The sequence below is a fragment of the Erithacus rubecula genome (assembly GCF_903797595.1).
Source record: "Erithacus rubecula genome assembly, chromosome: Z".
NCBI classification, from domain to species: Eukaryota; Metazoa; Chordata; class Aves; order Passeriformes; family Muscicapidae; genus Erithacus; species Erithacus rubecula.
In genome coordinates, this window is record NC_136661.1 from 7,813,015 (window position 1) to 7,830,773 (window position 17,759).

The 17,759-nt window shown below is 39.1% G+C and overlaps 2 protein-coding genes across 2 annotated transcripts in view; one reads left to right on the top strand and one right to left on the bottom strand.

The window, feature by feature from the left end:
* The window catches only part of LOC306814396 (putative COBW domain-containing protein 7), a gene marked incomplete at its 5' end in the record, with an annotated part of 373,307 nt that overhangs the window by 314,671 nt on the left and 40,877 nt on the right, over nucleotides 1-17,759 (top strand). The window lies entirely within an intron of this gene.
* DOCK8 (dedicator of cytokinesis 8) overlaps nucleotides 1-17,759 on the bottom strand; it is a 70,300-nt gene that overhangs the window by 34,390 nt on the left and 18,151 nt on the right. Inside the window, 9 exon segments of the mRNA XM_079329955.1 lie at nucleotides 104-199; nucleotides 1,867-2,042; nucleotides 3,756-3,920; nucleotides 4,854-5,088; nucleotides 6,176-6,271; nucleotides 7,017-7,118; nucleotides 8,662-8,800; nucleotides 9,485-9,555; nucleotides 11,196-11,313. Of these exon segments, the coding sequence (XP_079186081.1) occupies nucleotides 104-199; nucleotides 1,867-2,042; nucleotides 3,756-3,920; nucleotides 4,854-5,088; nucleotides 6,176-6,271; nucleotides 7,017-7,118; nucleotides 8,662-8,800; nucleotides 9,485-9,555; nucleotides 11,196-11,313 (1,198 nt within the window).

Below are 17,759 nucleotides of genomic sequence, written 5' to 3' on the forward strand. Positions count from 1 at the left end.
TTCTGTTGCTTCCCTCTCCACATTTAGAAGCACTAATTCCCAGGACTACCTCAGGATACTCCAGGCTTTGTAAGGAGCTCCCTCATTCATAGCCATAGACTACCTTTTTATTGGATGGTCTGGTGCTTGCACAAAGGCCTGACACGTCATTTGTTCCTTCAGCATAGTAAGACATCCTACTGGAGCTGTGATCCATAGGCTGGGGGACACAGATGGAAGAAATATACAATAGTAAATTCACAAGTAACTCGATCTAATTAACAAAGAAGGAATCATCAGCAGTGGGGAGTTTGTTTGGGTTTTTTTAAAGATATGCACAGACATTCATCTAAACAGTTCTTCTCTTTCCTTCTTCCCATCCCCCTTCCCACTCAAGGCCGAAGAACACCTGACAGTAGTAGCAGAAAGCAGGGTGCAAATGCCAGCACTGCCATCGTGTGTCCAACGGCAGCACTGCAGCTGTACTTTGGAGAACACTGTTCATGCTTTAAAAGGTCTAAGTTTATCCCCGACTCTATATTGAAAACAATTAGCCCTCTGAAGTCTTCCTTCCATTAAAAGTTATGCCAATTTAAGAGGCAGTGAAATGGCAGTAACCAATTGTAAATTGCTACACTTATCAATGTGATGAAGCTGTAATACAAACATTTTAATTTTTTATTAATTCAGAAAAATGCTTTGAGCTCTGGTTTGGTTTTCTTCCTACCCCAGGATACAGTACATTAGAGTAAAAGTCATAAAATTCAAATCCGCATTATTAAAAATTGCTATGGATGAATATAAATGCCTGTATGAAATCAAATAAATAAAGGCAAAGCCTGTGTATCTTAGTAGTTCTGATTTAATTAGCTGAGGACCAATGCCTATTCATTTTAGATGGAGAGGCACATGTTCATTCAATAGAGAAAGTACTTAAAAATATTTCTGAAAATACCTTACTTGAGAAGCAATATTTTACATACATAACACTCAAATAAAAGCAAGAGGGGATACAGTTCAGACCTCACCAGATGTACTGCTGTAGAGCTCTACCAGGGCTGCAACTAGCAGGATAGGGGAAAAAATTTCCTGCTTTTGCCAGAGGAAAAAGCTCTAGCTTTTCATTCTAACTGAGTAGCAAACTCCAAGTTTTGGCTTCCCCAGACAGCTGGGCACAGCCATCCTTATAAAGCTCTGAGTGGGCTGGGATGCTGCAGATCAGCAAGCACCTGGTGCCAATCAGGGAAGTAAAATCCTTCCTCTTATGTGATGTTGACCTTTCTGTTCCGCAAGCCAGTGGTGGTATAGATAGCAGTGGATGAGAATGCAGCAGAAGCTTGTATTTCTCTCTGTGGTTGAATGAAGTATTTGGAAAGACCCAGGTACAAATTATGCACATGGCATCTCCACTGTAGCTGATATAAAGCTGATATAAAATTACAGCTGATATAAATCTGTAATATAATTTTTTTTTCTTTTTTAAATAGGAAACTGTTTAACAACAAACAAAAAAGGAAGAAAGGTCTGTGACTGTACTGACTCTATGACTTGGACCAGACCAGGTCACCAGATGTGAGCAGAACTTAAATATCTGGAATAACAGGTGAGTGAGGCACATTAAAAAAAAAAAAAAAAAAAAAAGCATACTCCTCTGTGGAGTGTCTAAGGCACAGAAAAGAGACAGAATTCTCACCTCTTGTTCTCCATTGGTAAGAAGCATCAGAATTTAGCAGTGGTATTTTGCATGTATCTATACCAAATCAGCACATGCTTCTGGTGATACATACAGTACATTTACAAGGAGCAAATCCAACCATCAACAACAAAATCTAGATTATTAGGTTTTGAGCCACACCATTCTTCAGATACTTGACTTAGTTCTCTTACCCTGGATGACATGATACTTTTGACCTCCTCATCAGCAGCAGCTTGTGTAACAGTGATGTCAGGATTGCTGCAGCTTATCACTCGGCTCTGCAGGAGTTTATTTCCAACAGACACCGCGGAAGTGCGTCCAAAGGTGTAGTAACGAGATTCTGTTGAAATGGCACTGCTGCCTCCACCTGCCACAGCAAGATGTTTGAATTAAGACTAAAGGACATATATATGAGAAAAACATGAGGTTCAAACCAGTTTTGCTCAGTGATGTTGCAACATCAGCATTTTGAGAAGAATAAAGCTCCTGAAAAACCCGCTACCACCTGCTTCACTAACAATCTACCCAGGCACTGAATGACAAGTTACAGATATTACCCCAGTCAACAGCTCACTGGGTGATTGCATAAGCACTACCAAAAGACTAACAGGGCTAACTAGGTAGCAGCACTACTACTATTGTTGTTTCTTGCCATCAGCTCCTTTTAATTTGTTGTAGATTAAGACAATATTCATAGGCCTGAACAAAAACCACCATGTTCAACACATATGATTTAATAGCATTTTGAAGTATCCAAGGAGGCAGGGAGCACTGCCATCAGGAATTTCACTAAATGATATCTAGTTTCCAATTTCACCTTAAACTTTATTTTTCCAGGACAAAAAATTCCCAAGTGTATGTGAGTTCAGAGATTTTAGCATATCCAAACATCAGTCAAAATGTCCCTAAAGGGGCATCTAAATTAATATTCAAAACAGAAAAAGACCTACCTATCTTTAGCTTCCCCAGCACAGCTGCTTGTGGTAAATCATTTAACATATATCAATTCATGAAATGAATCCAATAGGCTTTATGATAATGATTGCAACAGAATAAGAGAATAGTTGAGGTTGGAATGGCCCACTGAAGGCCATCTAGTCCAACCCCTAGTAGGGCCACCTTGAGTCAGCTGCCTGGGACTACAACCAGGTGGTTTTCTACTATCCCCAAGGTGAGAGGCTTGGGCAACCACTCTGGCCAACCTGTACCAGTGCTCAGTCACCCACAGAGAAAGTGTTTCTTCATGTTCTCTCTGTTTCACTAAGTACCCATTGCCTCTGATCTTGTCACTGGGTATTACTGGAAACCGCAGGCTCTGTCTTTGCACTCTCCCTTCTCTTAGTGTACACTGAAGATCTTCCCTGAGGCTTCTTTTCTCCAGACTGAAGAGTCCAGCTCTCTGAGCCTTTTTTTTTTTTTTTCAGAGATGTTACAGACCCTTTGTTATTCTTGTGGCCCTTGGTTTGTCTCTGTCATCTCTCTTGTACTGGGGAGTTTAGAGGTGGACACCACACTCCAGGCATGGCCTCACCATGGTTGAGAAGAGGAGAAGGATCAGCTTGTTTAAACCTGCTGGTCATACAGCATTTTATCCTCCAATGATATCCTTAATGAAAAAGGACATATTGGGTGAGCTTGGCACTATATCACTTAGTAGTATTTACTTTGCATGGAAAGCAATTGACTGATGTACAGGTCAATAAAAATTTGGCATCTTAGGGCCATTTTAATTCATGAAAAATTCTTCTAGAAAAAGTTTCAGTTTAGGTGATCTCCCTTGCACCCATTTTCAGGAAGCTACAACATTGCTTGTAGATGTAGAAATCTCACACTGCAGCCTTTCATCTTAAATTAGTAACTGAGGGATGGAGATTATGAGGGGCAAGTCCATATTGCTCTTTGCAGCACTGATACTCCTGACCTACCTCTGAGAAGAATGGTGAATCAGAACAGTGTAGTGCTTAAATGGTATGCAGTCTGGGTCTGAGCCGTTGTGTTTGCTATCTTACAGGTCTGTGTCTTAAGCCCTTCTCTCGAAAGCACTATGTATCAAGAAAAAAACCCCTTGAACCAATAATACCTGGTTTGACTACTTCTTTCTGTGGGTCCGGCAGACGAAATACATAGTACACATAAGACGCTAAGAGGCAGTTCCTTCCATGCTGATCCTTGCTCAGCTCTTTGCTGTTGTGGAGACTATTCACTATTGCAACCACAGACTCAAAGGCAAACTGTGAGAAGTTGGCTGTGAAACAAAGGCAATAATTAGAGTCAGTACAGAAGGTTATAACATAATTAAGTGAAGGCATTTTTTTTATCAATGACTAATCTTACAAAGTTCAATTCAGTCCTGAACAAATTCAAGAGTTTTAGACAGTAATTGCTATGCCTGACCAGACCCAAAGTCTACACAGGCCAAACAACACTCTTCAGCAGACCCACTGACTTTCATCTAATCACTTCTATTCTGTCATTCTGTGCTAATAAAAGCAGACTGTAACTGTTAATTACAGTTTTTTCTAGCAGCCTTCACACATTTCCTATAAAACATCTTGTAGGATACTATGTCTCATTACTGTCCAGCAACAGACAAATACAAGCCAGCAGGCTTTAGCACAAATATTGTAGTGGATGACAAGTGCTGATTATCTGAATGAGATAGGAAATTAAGTACATCATGGTCTGCAAGTATGCCATTCTTCTGGACTTAGCATGTATTATGGGCAACTGGCACATCAGTAAAACAAAAATCAATCTTCAGTGTTATATTCTCTGGTTGGGTGCTCATTCAACCCTGTCTAGAGATATTTGGGCAGAGGATATGGTGCAGACAGCAGTGTCAGTTGTAGGATAATGATTTTTCTGGTGTTTTACTTGCAAAACAACTCAATTACAAACAAAGTTGAACCACAACCCAGTTTCTGACCTATATTTCCAGATAAGTAAATACTACAGTTTAATGTACCTCCCAACTACAGACTAAAAGTTTTATATGAAGTGGGAAAAGAGAAAAAGCAGCAAGTCAGTTAAGCCTGATTAAATTGTGTTGAACAGTACAACTCTTTCTGAAGAGTGCTATCATAAATGCTAAATCCAAGCCTGAATATTTTAGCAACAATTTCCCCCACATTTCTAGGTTGCTTGCAAAGCCTCTTGAAGGCCATGAACTAGTAAATACCTGTCTGGCCAGCTATGACCATAGGCTGTACAGCCAGCTGGAAAAGTTTATCTAGTACCAAATGCAAAAATAAGACAAGAGGTTCAAGACGTGAAGAATTCAAACAGATAATGCTGAGTTTCAATTCATGCTCCAGCGAAGCCTCTGTAATCTTCTGATCCATCACTCGAATGGGGAATGTCACTTGGCTTTCCAGAGAATGGCACAAGGTGAAGAACTTCTCCAGGTGGTTGTCCTGCAAATACAGCACATTGACAGTTAACAAAGTTGATGTATTTCAGGCTACAGCTAAGAAGAGCCTGATTGTGCCACCTCAGGGGATGAAAGGAAAGATTTTCACCCTTCTGAATTTCAGTAGTGGCTGCTCTGAGTGATCAACTTGTAAAGCAGCTTTAACAGTGTTTTGTTTGCTCCTATTCATCTAGTTCAAATTCAGATTGTTATTGCCCTCACTAAACTGATTGCTTCTGATTTTCATGTAATGAAAAGACTTTTCCTTCTATCTGATAAAACTCCTGTTACATCATTTTTCTATAGTCCCTCTGCCACTCACACCTGACTTCCAGCTACCTACAAGTTATGTGCCATATGAGTATGTCCTACTTGTATTTAAAAAGCATGCTGCAAAGTGGTGATGGACCTGCTTCAAACACAGGGTTTCCAGCTGTTAGGACATATTTACCAGGAATATGGATAGAATGGGATAAGAGGTAAGAGTCACTGAAAAGCAGCAGAAACAAAAAAAAATGTCGATTTGCCTCAAACCAGCATCTCACTAAGAAGGGCAAAGATCCAATTTCCTGTGGCATTTAAATGATCAGAATCATTGAGGTCTCACCTAGCACTAAGCTTGTGTCCCCAAATACCTGGAATTGATAAGTGAGCTTAGCACATAGTAAGGTGGTGCATAACCTGTCCATAGAGGCAGGGAGGTGCTGTATCTTTGGAGATGTGGACAAGTTGTCTGAACTAGCCTTGAAGAACAGAAGACGCAGACTGCAGAAACTGGCACTGTGCCCTGGCAGCACTGCTCAATCACAGCCTGAGCAGACTCCTGCTGAGCTGAGAGGACACCAAGCTCCCTACTGCTCCGTGTGACTTGCTGCCAAGAGCACTTATTTGTTCATCTCTACCAATAGATCTCATTTCACCAATGGATTTAGTTCATGGACCATATTAGCTTATTTCCACAGCTCCTGATTTTTTTTTTTTTTTAACTGTGTAGGCTTAAACACCTGTTTCATAAACCTGATAACTTGGCCTGAATATCTGAATTTTCTTTGAGGTGAAACTACAGCTGTGCGTTACCTCTGATGCATTACCTGGGTGTGAACAGATGACACAGCTTGAACTTCAACAATGAAAACACCCTTGTGTCCTTCAACCCACTTTATAGGTGGTGTCTGAGATGGAATTTTCTGTGATGAAAAAAAAAAACAGGTAATCATCTTCCTTTTAATGCTCAAACAGAAAGTCTGTTTACATGAGGGTCTATAGGGTATTCCCACTATTCACTTCATTTTAGACATCCAAGTTCAGTGCCATACAGAGGATGACAGCTAAGCATCTCCTTGTTGTCATAGACATAGAAGCTGATACACTGAAAAGAGAATTTCAGCTGGATGTCTAGCACAGATCTAGTAAATGTACATCTTCTGAGGGGATATTATTAAAGAATTGGGATCTTGGTCAAAGCATTGCCAAAGGCATTCCATGGTGGTGTGATAGAGTTTAAACCCTCTGGACAAGTTTTCTACATGCCATGTTTACTGAGAAGGCATGGTTTTCTGCTCCAGTAATACAACCTGATTCAATTTCTATTCCCCCTTCCACAAAGCCACAGAAAAAAAGAACAAATTATCCTATGGCAGAAATTGAATTACTCTCGACACTCACTGAACAAATGTATCCCTGATTAGACAATTTAAAAGAACTAGCTTGCATAGCTAACCTCTAAAAAAACTCTCTAATGATATAAAATAATAACACTAGTGACAATAACAATAACAACAAAAATAACATCATTTTTCTCCAGACATTCCCATTTTAAAGATCAAAATGGAGGAACTGCCTACCAGCAGACAGCAATGTTAGCTCGCAAAACACTTAATGCTGTTGTCCTATATTATGAGAATGCTATCTTTTAATAATTTTGTTTGTTACCTCAGGAGAGTGAATTGAATAGTGTAAAGGCAGTTTATCCAATGCAACAGGAAGACAATAATGCCCAGTTTGAAGACGATCATTTAGTAGAATTGGCAACCACTGAAACAAATGAAGAGAAAGCACAGCAATATTCCTGATGATATATGATTAGACGTATTTATTTAATTTGTTAGATACAGTCAACAAAAGAACAAATGAGATATTGACCCAAGCTTCTCTGCTCTAACCCATTCAACAGTAATTTCTTTGCATTTTAAATTCAAAGATAGCTGATAGCTACTGTAGAAAAATGTACAAGACTCTTTTACAAACCATTTCTTTTGAAGAAAACAAACTCAGAGTTTCTCATGTGTGACACACATTTTTCTAATATATCTTGTCGGAAGGATTTAGTGGAATCCACATATTTATTTAAAAATTCATGTATTTTTAATACACCAATTCTTGGTATTGAAGCAAATCAACAGCTGAAGTTTTGCTGGGATTAAACTGAACAACTTCCTTGTGGTCACCATGCCAGACTGACTTGTGATATTGCTGTACTGATATTTGGACATATTTAATTTTTTGTTCAAGTCTGGAAAAGGCTGGGCATTTGAATGCCACAGGGCAGAAACATTTTGTGTTTAGGTGAACAGAAACTTGAAAGTTAAGTCCTCATCTGTGTCAAATCTTGGTCCTGAACTAATTTATTTCTTAACAAGCCCACTAATACTGATGGGACTGTAACTGCCCATAAAAGAAAGCTCATTTGAAAGGATTCTCAGTACTGTAATTAAAAAACTCCAAAAGCCAACAAAGAAACAAGCAAACAACAAAAAACATACAAACACAACTGCCTCCCAAACTTCATAGGACACAAATAAAGCATTTGTATGGCTCTACAGCTCAATTGCTGACCACAGCTCTAGGACATTTTCAAACCTGAAGAATCATCATCTTCAATTATTTAATTTAATATTAAAATCTCTCCCGTTAAAAAAAACTGTTTGATAAAGAAAAACGTCAGAGAGACTATGCTAGAGCATGTATTTCTTAACCTACGACATGATAGTCTCAACATGAAGATAAAGAAGGCAAAATAATTATATTTTAGCTTTTAGAGTCATTCTGTTTTTTTAAATGTTTATGTGAATAAAAGACAATTCAGAACAGAAATAAAATGTCACATAAAACCTAACTGAAAATATTACATTAACTGTTACCTCATGTATGAACATGGTAACAGCAATAATTGTAATTACAAACGTTTTGGGTTGGTTTTTTTTTTTTCAATAACTAGAATCTAATATAATGAGATTATGTGATATAAAGCATTGTTGTTGCAAATATATAGATGCATATTTCACCTGAATCAGGTGAATTCATTAAATTCAAAGGCAGTTAACACAGTAAAATTACAGGATGAAGATGTAACACATCTCAGGTGACATCTAGTTTCTATTAATTCACACTTAGACCTCCCACTGGTTTGATGTATTGCCATAACCAGTAAGGGAACAAGTGACAAAATTCCTGACAAGCAGAAAATCTGTCTGTATGGGGTATACATACACACACCCACACACACACACACACACACACACACCCACACACACATGCACCCACACACACTCACTCTTATGTATCACATGGAACTTACTGAATACCCTAGGAGGGTTTCAACAGATGCTCCTTGTTTTGGTTGGCAGCTGATGTGATAGAATGTGAACAGTAAATGATGTTTCTCTGTGAGTTTTGCTGGTAGTTTAATTTTCACTTCTTCATAAAAGTCGGGGGATCTGTTTAAAAAAGAAAAAAAAAAGCCAAGCACATTCCCAATGTAAGTATAACACCGAGCAAGAGGTAAATTTGCCAGCTGGCTTTTAGATGCTGTGGCTATAAAACCAGATAAATCCTGAAAATACAGCTGAGTTAACAAAGTATACATACATATACACACATTTTTATGTGTTATGTGTTGTGTTTATGAAATATTTTTGTGAATTATGAATCTGGAAGTTATATTTATGAACAATCTATAGCTTTGAATCAGAAGAAAACAGTATTAGCTAGACAGTTTCAGCTTCCACCTATCTCTAGGTTTCAATCTCTGTTTTGAATTTTTGCACAAGTATTCTGCAAATCAAAAATCCCAAGTTCTCATTAATGACAATGAAAATGTCCTTTCATCTCTTTTGGATCTATGAATTCATTGAGGTGAATGATCTTAAAAGTTTTGCTGTCTCCTGCTCCTTAATCTTCATGATAGGAATATTCTCAACTACTAAAAAAGCTTCAAACAATGGTCACTTATAAAACAGTCACTTACGGAAATGAATGCAGCAGTCCAAATTAGATATGATAAATTGCACATAACATAAATGTTTAAAATGGCATTCCTTGATGAACTATGTAGGATAACAATTATATAAAGAGATCATGATTAATACTTCTCAAGTCATACGAATCGTAACAACACTTACTTGTTATGATATGTGATAGCTGTGTATATTTCTTGGACAAATTCCGGACCTGAAGATCTCCCAAAAATTACCTACATTAAGAGGAATAGAAAAGTAACTCCAAAGCATTTATTTATCATCATCTTGTATAAATTTTAAAACAGTATCTGAAGACATAAAATGCTTCCTCGATTTCATCTTGGCATGTTGGCATAAATGTCTCATTACTAATCACCTTCTGCACACTCCATTCCAGGTAAAACACCAGGAAAATGGAGCAGAGTTATTTCCAGAGTCACTGACTGACTAACATCACATTATTTAGTCATGAACTCAAAACCTAACAATCATAGGAAAAAGGTTATTGCAAGCCATTTACATGTAGTCACACTGTCTTTATCTAAGTGCTAAAAAGTTAAATAAAAAGTATTTCTAGGAGTTTTGTTTTTCAGTTGTAGCCTGCTCATTCACGGTCAGACACATCTCACCTTACCATAGAGGTCCAAAGTCCCTTTAAATTCAATGAAGAGAAATAGGCATTTCTGGTGCTAGATTTGTTTTCCTGAGACACACATCCAGGGTAAGGTCTTGAAATCAAACAATTTAAAGGGAGCCCTGGGAGATAAGCTTAGACAAGATCTCTGCACTGTGCAAGTGTGTATATATATATGTATTGAGAAGAAGGTCACTTACAGTGGAGAGGGAAGGCAGACGAACTGTGTCTGTCCTAACCATTTGTCAAACCCTAACCATAACACAGGCAGAGTTTAAGGAAACCAACAGTGCAGTATTATGTAAAAGAAGGTGTCACATTCACATGGCACAGCTCTAGCTCAAGAAGAAATGTGGCTTGGAAAACACTGCTGATGCTCTGATTTTGGGTCCACAGGTTATGTGGAGCAAGGCTGTTAAGTATATACTAAACAATGTCAGGACACTGATAAAGGCTGGTTGGGTGACAGTCCTTGGTCCAATGGATTGCTGAACTAAAGTTCCCTCAAAGCAGTATTTCCACTCATTGTTTCCCTTCTCCAACACATAAAATAACTGATTTTTGTCTCAATGTCATTCTCAAGTAGCCAACAACATTGTCTTGAAAATATATAAAAAAAATTGGGCTGACACAGGTATCTGGTTTAGAACACTTCAAACTGAACCTCTGAAGCTTGGTAAAGTTCAATAGATGATCTTAAAAGTGAGAGACGCAGAATAACCTGTAGATAGGACTGTCTGCTCTGCTAATAGTGCACACACATGCCCTAATACACAGTGCATTTCAAACACGGAAAGCTCTGCCTATACTGCATGATTGTGCATCCATTCATGTTAAGGCAATGAAGATTTCAACTTTTACCTTTCAGCATAATAACTGAGCGCTTGTGTAAACATAGTGTATGCAGAGGAGTTACCCTGGAAAATAGACTACATCATTCTTAAAAGGTCTCTGAAGCTCTGTGAATTTTATCCACAGAAATTTCAGCAGGATACTGATGTAATATTATGTCATTCTTCTGAAAATAGGGTAGAAAGATTAAGATAAGAGAGAGCAATACGCCTCTGGTTCCACTGGAATCACAAATCTTTTTAGTTATGGGTAAGTTTAGGGTGAGAATGAAAGGTTCTCAAGCTCTCTGTGTTAGGCCTCCTAGAGGCCCCATTACAATCTGTGGTGAGAGGCTTCTCAGGAATGCATGTAAACAAAAGCCTGCTAAGAAATCTCATCATTTATTACTGGCATTGCACAGGATGGATCTTCACCACACATAAACTGGATCTTGATGGTGATGTTCCTTGCAGAAGCCAGGCGGTTGGCAAAATTCAGCCTCTGAGGGTAAACATAGAGGAGATTCCTGGAAGAAAGATAAGGAAGAATAAAATGGGTAAATGGCAAGCATTCCTGTTCAAAAATTAAGTACACTAAAATGAGCATCTTGCGCCTCCCTCTCCCTGTCCTTCAGTTCCACCTACATTGAGTTCCACCTCAATTTCAGGAGTCCACAAAGAAAAGGTTATTTCTTAGTGTGACACAAAGAACATCCTGTATTTAAGGTTTCATGTACACTAAGCTGTGTTCTGTAATAAACAGTCATCGCTTGATATAATGAAAAGCAGGAATCTCTCAAGAAAGCAGCTCCTTTCTAGATATGAATAATCAGATTCTGGAAGCAGGAAAGAATCACTCAGAGGTGATAAAAACAAGGAAATCAACAACTGAAGTTCATACATTTGTAACTTATGGCAAAACAAAGGCATATATTTCTAGGTTATACAAACCAAAAAGCAGTATCAACGAACCTGAGTAAATACAAATAAGAAAATTTGAAACAATAATTCTAAAAGCTACCTCTTATTAGTAATAATACAAAGAATGCTTTGAAATATAGGATACTTTGCTGTTTATTAGCTTCTGTACATGAACATATCACTAAACATAAAAAGTGCCTTTGATTTCTGTGGGGAATGTGGCAGCATAGGTCATTCTTCTGATGTATAATTCCAATAGACTAGTCAAAATATTAATCAAAAGATTTTTATCTGGTGAAGTTTATGGCAAATCTGAGATTTCAGGTACATCTGGATTATGCAGATATTCTGGAATCATGTTTTCAGTCTTGTTTTCCCAGTCTGATACAGAATTCTCACTGAGAATTGTCCTCGGAGAGTAAGGAGTAAGGGTAGTATTGCAGGAAACGTGCTGGCTTTCAGTGAGAAACAATGAGGACTACTCATGGGCTTTCATGATTTCTTTTGTCGGTGGCAGTCAGAAGCTGCACACAGAATCGCACTCCTTTTATCAAAGATATCTCCTCAGTACCACTGCCAGCTGAAAAAGTCAAGCAGCCTTGGAGAATATTGTCATTAAGTCCGATGGCCCATCTTCCATTTATTGCATCCCAAGACCCAGAAAACTGTGGTTTATTCTCCCAATTTCCACGTGTCAAAACATGACAGTACTGTTCAGTTACACAGCCCAAGGTACTCTTTTCAACCAACATGTGCTACATGGCACATGGCATGCCTTAGTAAAAAACTAGCTTGTAACTTGCCTTTCCCTTCAGTACCATTCAGAATGGTACTTCTGCCATTCACAATAATGCCCCCTCTCTTCCTTACTACCTTCTGTACAAGTTTTGCTTTGCCAAATTCTCTTCCAGATGACATTAAAGAAAGCTAAGTGAAAGAGCGAAATATATTGGTAACCTCTACTGAATTATACTTGGCGGACTGACATATTAAATGAAGGATATTGTCAATACTACATCTGTCAGAAGAGAAGAAATACATGTAGGGAAGGCTGAATAATACAGTCATCGCTTCATTAATCTGCAGCCTAGGACAAGATGTCACAAATCTATATAATGTACCTGAGCACTGGATTTTACTTTTAGATGTGACTTGAGATGAAAGATATGTAAAAACACAGAGAGCTCTCTGCTGACTACAACAAGCAAGGAAGCATTATTCCAGCAAGTACTTGACTGAAAAGCTAAAGCTTGTGCCATTTATGCTGAAGCAGTTTTAGGGATCTTGCTTACATGTGTATTAAAACCATCAGTACTGAGGAAGAGCAGAGGCAAATGCTGACTCTGGATATCCTGCAGAGATGAAAGTGATGGCTGATGTCTAAAGCAGGAAGGTGAGAAGATGATGAAAAGATGTTCCCTCACACAGGCATGAATTATAGACCCATTGCTGGCCACTGCCTTTGTGTTACTGCCTGCACTCCATCCATACACTCCAAAAGCCTCAGGGGAAGGAAAGAAGGAGCATTTTCACCTGGCAGCTAGCAGGGGCAATGGGACAGCAAATACTGCTGTCTTTTAAATAACAGGACAGCTAGGATGCCCATAAGGAAGTGGTGGGCTCCAGAAGGCATTGCATCTCCCCCCAGGTTCTGCACTGAGCAGAACTATTATAGCAACACATCACAGCAAATACTGCTGGTCAGTGTGATTAAATTTCTCCCCTCTCTACCTGCAGAAAGACCAGGACTCTACTTCCAGATACAGTCAGATGTGTTTAAAAAACAAAAGAGCTATTCAAAGGACAGCATGAGTATACAAAAACCATGGCAGAACATCCAATATCACTGAGAACACAGTTTCAAAGGCCAGTAGAGTCCTGGGTGAGGCACAGATACAAACAGCTTCTGTGGGTCAGAGAATGACCCAGAAGAGTGATGAGAGACTATTTCAGAATCAGTAACCTGCTGGGGAAGCTAAGGGTCCCCCTAGCCTGGCACAGGACATGATGTGGAAATACTCATGCCAATTTGCTGACCTTCCTACACTTTCATGGGGTTTAGCAGTGATTTAATCACTTCCCAAGGGCAAAGCAACACAGACCTATCCTCTGCCAAAATAAGATCTATTCAGAGTTTCAAGCCTGTGGTCATTCTTATTCAGTGTTTGTAGATACTTCTTGTGCACATGTGCCCATAAAACAATCCTTCTCTTTGCTACATTACACCTCTTGTGAGGTGTCATCAAACCTGTTATGAATGTTAGGCATCTTCATTGATGACTGTGATGAGATTCTATACACAGCAAAACTGAACATATGTGCAAGTAGTCCCTACTGATGCACACCAGGAATGTTCTGTAAGTGAAGAGTGATGGAAGAGTTAACATTGACATTTAAAACTTACGGTACTAGAAACAAAAGCTGATGCAACCATTAGCTATAATTTTCAATATTTATGGATTCTTTCACAATTTTGGTGGGGAGTCTTCAGGAAGAAAATGGTTAAAAATTAAAAAGTACATCACAGATGCATAACCAAATATTCTACTCAGCCATTGACTAGGAAAATAGCACAGTGACAGAACTTCAACATGTCACATTCAAGAGGATGTGTATTAGTCATATATTCTGTATTTCAGGATGGATAATTTGGAAAATAGCTTGAACTATTTTTCTCACATTGCTAAAACTTTAAATCATCTGCAGAGTTGGTGGACAGATCCAAAACTAGACCAAAGCACCCACAGAAGATTCACAAGTAGTAGACATGCTCTCTCTGGATTCCATGGGCAGAGAGGCAGAGAAGAGTAAATAACGCTGTGAAAGCAATAGCACAGAGTGAGCCATCACTGTTCACCAATAACCTTTCCTCACCCCAAACTAGTCAAGGATGGGGTAGAATAATTACCACCAAACTCACACTACAGACTGCAGCAAGTCTGAGAACACTGCAAAGTGGTTTGCAATTAAGTGAAACAAAACCACAAAGAGAAGGGGTTTTTCCCCTTCTTCCAGAAATCCCCTAAATGTTAGGTACTACCCCTATCACAGACAGGATTTCCTGTGCCTGGTTAAGCTGAGTTACTGCTGAAGTGATGTGACAAATCCCTCTTCCCCAGCACCAACATTTCATAGTGGAAGTAAACAGCATCATTTTCATTTATATTTAGTGAGAAAATAAAATGACAAGCAAACTTTAAATTATATGATTTTTCCTATTAAAAATAGAGGGCTATGAAAGAAATAAATCTTGGAATGTTTTGACATTTTCAGGGAAATTTTTTTATTAAAGAAATGTAAGTACACAACAAAAAGAAGTGCTCAATTTCACAGTGCACAAAGAAAGTGGGCTGGCTGATCTCTCTGGCATAAATCAGAAATAACATCATTTTAAAAAATGGCATTACACCAGTAAAAAAAAAAAAACTTGCAAGACCTGAGTTCAAAGACTATAACAGAAGGCTCCACTTTTCCTATCACAAAGGAAAAAGCTATTACTAGTACAAATAAAAAAATTAATCCCTCTGTAATACCTTTGACAACCTCCCCCCCCCATCCAATGTCTACATGCATAGAACTGGTGCAAAAAACAATGGTTTGCAGACTTACATCCAAAAATTAGAAAACATTAAATCACCTTCAAGGCCCTAGCAAGCTATGACACTCATCTGTGACTAAATGCTATCAAATCGCTTAAATAAGACCAGATGGTTAGAAGAATAAAATAACATTAAACACTTTGCATCTGGATCTATTGAAATTCAGACCTACTCCTCATGGGTTACTTTAAACACAGACTCAAAATGGTATTCACCAAGTGGAGAACTAAGCAATGAGAATTGCAGGACAGTTAAATTATGCAAAGGGTCATAGGGCTCCATGAACAGGCTGGATCATGGCCCAGGGCCAGTGGTGTGAGGCTCAACAAGGCCAGTGCTGGGTCCTGCCCTTGGGTCACAACAACCCCAGGCAGTGCCACAGGCTGGGGCAGAGTGGCTGCAAAGCTGCCACAGGAAAAGGACCTGGGGGTGCTGCTGAGAGCAGCTGAACATGAGCCAGCAGTGCCCAGGTGGCCAAGAAGGCCAATGGCATCCTGCCCTGTTCCAGCAATAGTGTGGCCAGCAGGAGCAGGGCAGGGATTGTCCCCCTGTAACCAGCACTGGGGAGGCCACAGCTCAAATCCTGTGTTCATTTCTGAACCCCTCAGTCCGAGAAGGATACTGAAGTGCTGGATCATGTTCAGAGAAGCGCAACAGAGCTGGGGAAGGGTCTGGAGCACAAGTCCTGTGACAAGCAGCTGAAGGAGCTGGGGGTATTTACCCTGGAGAAAAGGAGGCTCAGGGGGGCCTTATCACTCCTTATCATTCTCTACAACTACCTAAAAGGAGGTTGTAACCATTTGAGGATTGGCCTCTTCTCCGAAGTAGCACGCAATAGGACAGGAGGAAACAGCCTCATGTTGCTGCAGGAGACGTTTACACTGAATATTAAGAAATATTTCTTCACCAAAAAGGTCGTCAAGCATGGGTAGGCTATCCAGGGAAGTTGTGAAGTCACATGCAGATATGCTGCTTAAGGGACGTGGTGCTGTGGTAGCGGCAGTGCCAGGTTACAGTTGGACTTCATGTTCATTGACCTACATCACCTAACTATGCATATCAGCAGTGTCATTGCCATTGATTCACTAATTAAAGTAAAGATTAATGAAGGCAACTATTCTTTATAGATGTTGCCTTCGTTATTACAAGTTAGGCTGAACAGACCCTATTTTGTTTTGTTGCCATGACTTTTACTTAGAGTGAAAATCAAAATGGAGACTTAAAAGTAAAGATTAAGCATGTAAGGAGTTAAGCATGTAACTCTTGCTGACAGAATTTGACTGTTGAGCAACAGCAAGCGTTTCCTCTAATGGGAATGTATATATTCCATACAGACACCCTGGAAATAGAAGGATAGTGCGGAGACACCCAAATTTGCTTTAGGAACAGCACAAATTAAATCTTAGGCATGGTGGCTTTGATATTCATTATGTCTAGCTGCAGAAGTGAGAACTTCATGAGAACTAAAGAGAGAATATTCTGTGCAGACTCAGCTGTTGTTACAGCTCAGAAACATAGCAGCTGCTAATGTTTTTTTGTCAAAAGCAGACCTTTAGACACTGCGAGACTGCACACTGGAATTGACACTTACTGGGGCCAGACAACAAGTAGGAAAGCTAAAATTCTGTCTTAGTTTTTCATTAAATGAAAAAAAGCATCTTTGCTCATATTCATTTACATTTCCACTTTCAGTTCTATAAAAACTACTTTCCCTATAGAAATGTCTCCATTAAAGTTCTACCACCATCCAATTCCATCTTTGATACACAGAGAAGACAGAAGTTACATAACTCTCTGCATTTTACTGTACTGGTGCTGTGAGCTGCCCTCAGGAGACTGAATACCATTGAACTGTGGCAGAACCCAGGAGTAACTCCTCCAAAACTTGTGATGAGGCTGTAGCCAAACTGGCTTACTTATTTCCTGCTAACACTACGCTACTACAAGTTGCTACTAAAATAAGATTTGCCACTTCCTCTTTTTGCTTTCCTTTAAAGCTGAGACACAAATCCAGATGTCATCAACAGCCAAACAAATCTCTAGTTTTCTTTGAAGGTCCTATTTATTTCATCTCCCAAAAATAAATTAGTTTGCCATAGTACAGGTCTGAGTTGTACAGAACCACAAGTCTTGTCCTTGTCTCCTCCTGGATTGGGTCAGGTGAGCAGGTAGGAGAGCTGACTCTTTGCTAATCTCCACTGCAAGAAATGAATAAGCTTCACATTGCTTTATTCTGCACCTTCATTCTGCGATTCCTTATTGATAGTCACATTTTTGCCCCTAATACAATACAGTATCTAGATACTGTTTCAGGGATCAGAAATCCCCCTTAGAATAGAATAATCTACTGTTATTGCTAGAAGCATTATTGCTCCATTGTCTTGACACAATGGTCAGATAAAAGTCATTATTTCAAGTTATTTCTGTATCTATAATACTGCAATACACCCCAT